This window comes from Zea mays, chromosome 6 (genome assembly GCF_902167145.1).
Source record: "Zea mays cultivar B73 chromosome 6, Zm-B73-REFERENCE-NAM-5.0, whole genome shotgun sequence".
In the NCBI taxonomy this organism is placed as follows: domain Eukaryota; kingdom Viridiplantae; phylum Streptophyta; class Magnoliopsida; order Poales; family Poaceae; genus Zea; species Zea mays.
Window position 1 is genome coordinate 147,237,147 of NC_050101.1, and position 6,000 is coordinate 147,243,146.

General features: G+C 47.5%; 1 protein-coding gene across 2 annotated transcripts in view; it reads left to right on the plus strand.

Annotated features, from left to right (window-relative positions):
* LOC103630192 (uncharacterized) overlaps positions 1 to 5,147 on the plus strand; it is a 40,117-nt gene extending 34,970 nt beyond the window's left edge. For both annotated transcript variants that reach the window (XM_008651269.3, XM_008651270.2), the window contains 2 exons: positions 441 to 536; positions 4,675 to 5,147. In XM_008651269.3, the coding sequence (XP_008649491.1) occupies positions 441 to 536; positions 4,675 to 4,842 (264 nt within the window). In that variant the 3' untranslated portion in view covers positions 4,843 to 5,147. The remainder of the gene's footprint in view (positions 1 to 440; positions 537 to 4,674) is intronic.
* Positions 5,148 to 6,000: the final 853 nt, after the last annotated feature.

Consider the following 6,000-nt stretch of genomic DNA (forward strand, 5'->3'; position numbering starts at 1 on the left):
TGAACTTATAGAAATACAACACCTATGGCATCCATTTAGTTTCATTTCAGTTTTGAACTTTTGATCAAATATATGTTTTGCACTGTATTTATTTGAATCAATACATGCCAATGTATTTTTTTTTCTAAGAACTTAGTCAAAATATGAGTTGTTTGACTTATACAGACTTAAAATGGCATATAATTTGGAATGGAGTACCATGCCTTGACATGTTTGTTTGATCATACTCCATTCAATTTTTTTCTGGTTTTGTTTTTCCCTGTCTTACCTTGGTCCAGGTAAGGGGGATTCTTGTACGGACCACTCTCTTTCCCTATGATACAAAGATATGCAGCTCCCTTGCGTGTTCGAGAAAAAAAATGCTTTGACAGGATTGGACACTGTTGTCTTTATTGACCAAACAATTAACTGTGATCTAATTATTCATGTGCTTGCTGTAGGAATTTTTTGTTTCTGGTGGAGATGGACTGCCTCGTGGAACTGTTGAAAACTTAGTCTCGCGTGTACGTCCTGTAATAAATCTGATCAAGCAAGAGGTAAAGTTTGGATTATGTTCTCACTAATCAGGTGCTCATGTGTTGTCATAGCTTTTAGAAAATGAAAATTCCTATGTAATATCTATATGCTAATGTAGCATAGAACAAGGTTTTAGTTTGGGGGTAGGACAGGGACAAGGTGGGATATCTCACCTCATAAAGCCCGCTATGGGCTATATCATTAACCTTGCTCTTAGGGGTATTGCTCTATGACACGTTGGAGTGGGAGACACAATCCGCCTAATTGGTTGCCCACGTAGTCTTATTCTGGGCCACTCCGCGTGTTGACTTTGTTTGAGTATTTGTTTGGTTACTTGCACGTGGGAGACGCGGGCTGCACGAGTGGATGCAAAATAAGTTATTTTGAGGTTATCTGTCTGTGTCCGCTTGTACGCCAGAAATCGCTGTATCTAGCCAGCCTGGTTGCACGCGAGCTAGCTGCGCGACGACTGTGAACCAATCAGGCGGAATCAGTCTCTGGGAGGACACCTTTCTGGATCAGCCTTGGTCTAATGAGTTTGGTGCCCTTCATTCTTATGCAAAGGCCACTTCCATCTCGGTTCAAATGACACTGGGAATAGAGGACCTTCTCGAGTTATTAAGATTACCTATGTTGAGAGTGGCACTGCGAATAGAGGACTATCTCGAGTTATTGAGATTACCTACGTTGAGAGTGGCCTACAAGATTAGTAGAAATGTGCAAGAGGCCCTCATGGACAGGAGATGGATTTCGGATATCCAGGGTAGTTTATCTGTTGGAGTTATAGCAGAGTTCCTCACTCTTTGGGATGCCTTGCGTTCAGTGGAGCTGCAGCCGGAGAAAGGGGATACTCACATTTTCAGGCTGGCAAACAGTGGTAAATACTCAGCCAAGGCTGCCTATGAGAGCCTTTTTTTGGGATCTACTCAGTTTGAGCCTTGCGAGAGAATCTGGCATTCGTGGCCTCCTACGAAATGTAAATTTTTCATGTGGCTTGTGGCTCACAAAAGATGTTGGACTGCTGATAGGCTGCAGAAACGGGGACTCCCACACCCTACTGTTTCCCTCTTTGTGATCAAGAATTTGAAGATATTGATCACTTGTTGGTGGGGTGTGTTTTTTCTAGACAATTCTGGTACAGATGGCTTGGGCAGGTCAATCTACAGGGCCTCACTCTGCGATAGGAGCACCATGGATTGGTTGAAGAAGGCCTCTGTCAGTTGTAGGGCATTGCTGCGGAAGGGCTCAATTCCCTTATCATCCTGGGTTCTGGACACTTTGGAACCACAGGAACAGCTGCGTTTTTTAGATGCTCACTCCTGATGTTGCTTCGGCCATTAGGAAAGCTAAGGAGGAATTGGAGCCGTGGGAGATGGCAGGGGCTAAGAGTCTCTCTCCTAACGGCTCCCATTTCTGGGATATAGTGGGGAGAGTTCCTTTAGCAGTCTGTCTCCTTTGGAGGTCGTTTTGTAGTTTTTTTTGCCACCGTTTGGTGGTCCTCTTTGTTCCCTGTATTTGGTCTACTTTGGACCTTCTTTTTCTTCTTAACATAATGATGCGCAACTCTCCTGCCCGTTCCAGAAAAAAAAGAGAGTGGCCTACAAGATGTGGAAGCTGATAACTTTGCAATCAAAGTATGGAATAGTATCAACATATGAGAGGGCCTCTTCGTCTCCCCTCCCAGTCAGGCATTCCACCTCTCCCCAGCCCCCCGCCGATGGCCACTCCGTCCTGGACGGCCACCCCCACGGACGCTCAGTCGCCCCTCTTACCCCCTTCTGGACTGCTTGGCTCTACCCCCTCCTTGTCATTGCTGGCCAAGCCTCTTGTTCCTAGAGGTCGCTCGAAGACTGATCATTGGAAAGAGCTTTCCCGTAGCCCATCACCTGCTCTTTTGGATGGGGTCTCCGCTACCCCCTCTGCGAATGTGGATTTTGATGGTGCAGCAGTGGATTCCCATCCTACGCCCTACCGTGATATCATGCTCTCGACAGCACATGAACATCGTAGTCTAGAGCCGATCACTGTTCGGACTTCCCCGATGAGGATTGTGCTACAATGCGAAGATGTTTGTTCTGCTTTGGTTCCAGTTTGTCGAGGATCTGACGCAGATGACTGTGGTTGGTTGAGCGTAGACGAAAGGTTGTTGAGTGAGCTCCTTGTCAAATGGTCCCTCACGATCTCCGAGGAAAGTGCTTCAACTGTTTGTCTACTTACCATTGTGCCACCAGATGCCGTCTTCCTCCTTGATGCTTCAATTGCTTGCAATTACGACACCGTGTCTCGGAGTGCTTCACATCTTGTGATGCTGCCAATGAAGGCTCACGACTTCCAGTCTGGGATCGACTATTTAAGAAGGCTGGAGCGAAGAGTCTGGCAGATGTTCGGCGTGGAATCGTCTATCTTGGAAAGAGAATAGCTCGTCCGTGCGGTGTTGCGCAAGGTATGGCGGCCAATCTCAGCCAATAACCTGGTGGAGGCGTCGTCAACCGCGGGTGCCCCAGCAACGTCAAATTCAACATCGAGGATGGATGCTGAGGCCCCTTCGGTGGATAGTGGGGCAGGAGGCGTCGAAAGCGTAACAAGCAACGTCAGGGTTCTACCAGTCAGTCTACTTATGATCGGGAGAATGGCTCAGGTGAAGCTCAAGTTGGTCTCTCTCCCCCAAGGCAGTCGGTGATCATCTCCGACGAACCTCTTCCGAGATGCATAGTGGAGTTCTCCCCTGATTTGGCGCAGTCGGAACTGGATCTACGTCGAGCTCTTTTTGTGTCAATAAAAGGTTCTAGACTAGTGGTTCTCGGGGATGATTTGGTTCTGGAGGTTGCACACAGTTTCATGGTGTATTCACGTCATCGTCAGCGCACAAGTCAATGTAGGGCCAGTTCCTCAGTCTTCAATGCTCGGTTGCCCGCCAGAAGCCCAACAAAGGAATTCATCGCTAAAATGTCTAAGGAAGTTGGGGGCGTTCTTCCGAGGCCACGACCTACCAAGAGGCGCGCCGGACGGCATACACTGAGATCAACTTCTCGGCGCAGTAGAAGGGTTGCATGTGTTGGTGTGGAGCCTATCCCTGCGCTCCCTCCGCAAAGACGATCCAAGATCATTATGCAGGCTTGAGCTGAAGGTATTGGTTATGAATGTTTTTCATCGCAGTCCCTGGAATAATATGCGGAGATCTTCAGTAACCCGTTGCCAGTTGTTCAGATCAAGGCATTTGCCAGAGGGGGACGACACGGTGTCCAGGCGCGTGGTTCGCCGGATCCCGCGGCGACGCGACTGAACGAGGGAGGCGTCGCTATTGTGGTGCCCAGGGCGCGAGCGCCGGCTGAGGGAGGGCGCCGCTGCCATCGCTGGAGGTGGGGGCGGATGGGACAGTCGTGCCAGGGGGACCATCGTGCGCGGCGGTCTACGGAGGGGAGGGCGCGACCGTGGCGGCCGCCGAGGACGAGCGTGCGGAGGCGGCTGAGCGGGAGGGAGGGGAGCAGCGGCCGCGCTGCTATGCGTGGTGGGAGAGGTGGCTGGGATGAGGGCGTCCGCGAGGGAAGCATGAGGCTCTCGGGGACGGTGGCACGGAAGCAGGTGGTCGGTGGTCGGGGCAGAGCTGGTCGGCGGCTGAGGGAGGGAGGAAATACCTAGCCGATACCATGTAAGAGAATGTAAATGTGAATGCTTGTTGTATTGCATAGGAGGTGGTTACATATATATAGAGATCCAGGGTAAACCCTAACCCTAATGAACCGGTAGCTCAACAGTGGTGCCAGTACGTCTACGGATACATATAGGAACACACTCTAACGGTTATAATTTCATTCTAGCGGACTAAAAACCCGTAGGGCTCACTAGCCCAGTATGGCAGTATTCTCACTCATGTGAGCTCTTTTAGCCTAGCTGACCTTGCCCCTCGCTAGGGAGGAATTACATTTTTGGGGATTTGACCAGGTTAGGGGCATTTTATTTCTCCTTGCCCCTGTGCCTAATAGCAGCCACTAGGAGTCTCTCTCTGTGGTGTGAGTGCGTGTGTTTGTAAGGGTTCTTTCCCCTTTTTGTTCTTAATATACAATGATACATAGCTATCCTTCATGTTCAAGGAAATCTGTATATACCTTAATGTTATCTGTATAACATCACATGTTATTGTGCATCATATTTCTGCAGACCCGCGTGCTCATTGATGACCTACGAGAAGTTACTCAAGGTGGCAAGAGCAAATTTGGAGCGGACTCCAAAACCCTCCTTAGGGTCCTGTGTCACAGAAATGATTCAGAGGCATCACATTACGTGAAGAAGCAATTCAAGATACCCAGCTCAGCTCCGAGCGCCTGATTGATTGCGAACGAAAAAACAGATATCGAACAGGACACTGCAGCCTTGCTCGTAACCCAAGAAACGGTGCTCCACCGCCCATTTTCATGTTTGTGTAACAGTTGTTGTTCATCGGTAACACTAGGACTTTGGGTGGACGCGGCAGTAAGCATGTATTTACACAAATACTAACACACTGGTCCTGTATTGATTGGTACTAGTTTTGGACCATTGGAGTTTCCCCATTTAGGGCTAGTTTGGTAACTTCATTTTTCCAAGGGATTTCTATTTTTTAAAGGAGAATAAACTAATTTTTTTTGGAAAAATGGTGTTTCCAAACTAACCCTTAGATTCTTTTTTTTGGAACTAAAAGGCATTCATGGTCAGTGTCAGGTTGAGGGAGGTACTAACAACGTGATCTGAAGAACTGTAACGCTGCAGCCCTGACTCTGAACCCTCGCGCCAGCGCCACCCTCGACCCTAGATCCACCGTCACCCGTTCCCCCGTCACAGCCCTGACCTGAGTTCGACCATCATGACTCAGATCCGATAAGGCCCAGATCCGAAGGCCCTGTTCGGTTTTCAGGGATTGAAGCTCCGGATTGATTTCTAGCCGGATTATTTCTCTAATTTATATAGATTTTGATGAGCTGGAACGAATCCGAGTTTATTTCTGTATAAGCGAACGGGCCCTAATACAACTGATATGTATAATTTATACGGATCAAACTGATAGGTATTGATCATAGTTTTTGATCCGTAATAATTTATACAGATCAAACACGGACTATAATTTTGATTTAAAAGATAACTTGAAAAACCTGATCCAAAACTAAAACTTGAAAAGCCCAAAAACCTCGATCCGATACGTCTAATAGTGCCATGCGCCAAACAATTTGCGATCCAATTTTGATCCAATCTGGACTTGACTTGACGTCTGCACCGGTCTACTTTATAGACATAGATTGATGTTTGAACCGGTCTACTTTGGGTCTGTTCATTTCAGCTTTTTTTTTATTAATTCTGACCATTAGAAACTGCTGTCAAACACTAGTAACTTTTCAGTCTGCTTCTATAGAATCGTTTTGATGAAAATTATCTAAAATTAACGTGAAAACACAATCGGTCAAATCGTCACGATAGAAGGAATCCGTCACTTTCTAAATCCTAAACCTAATG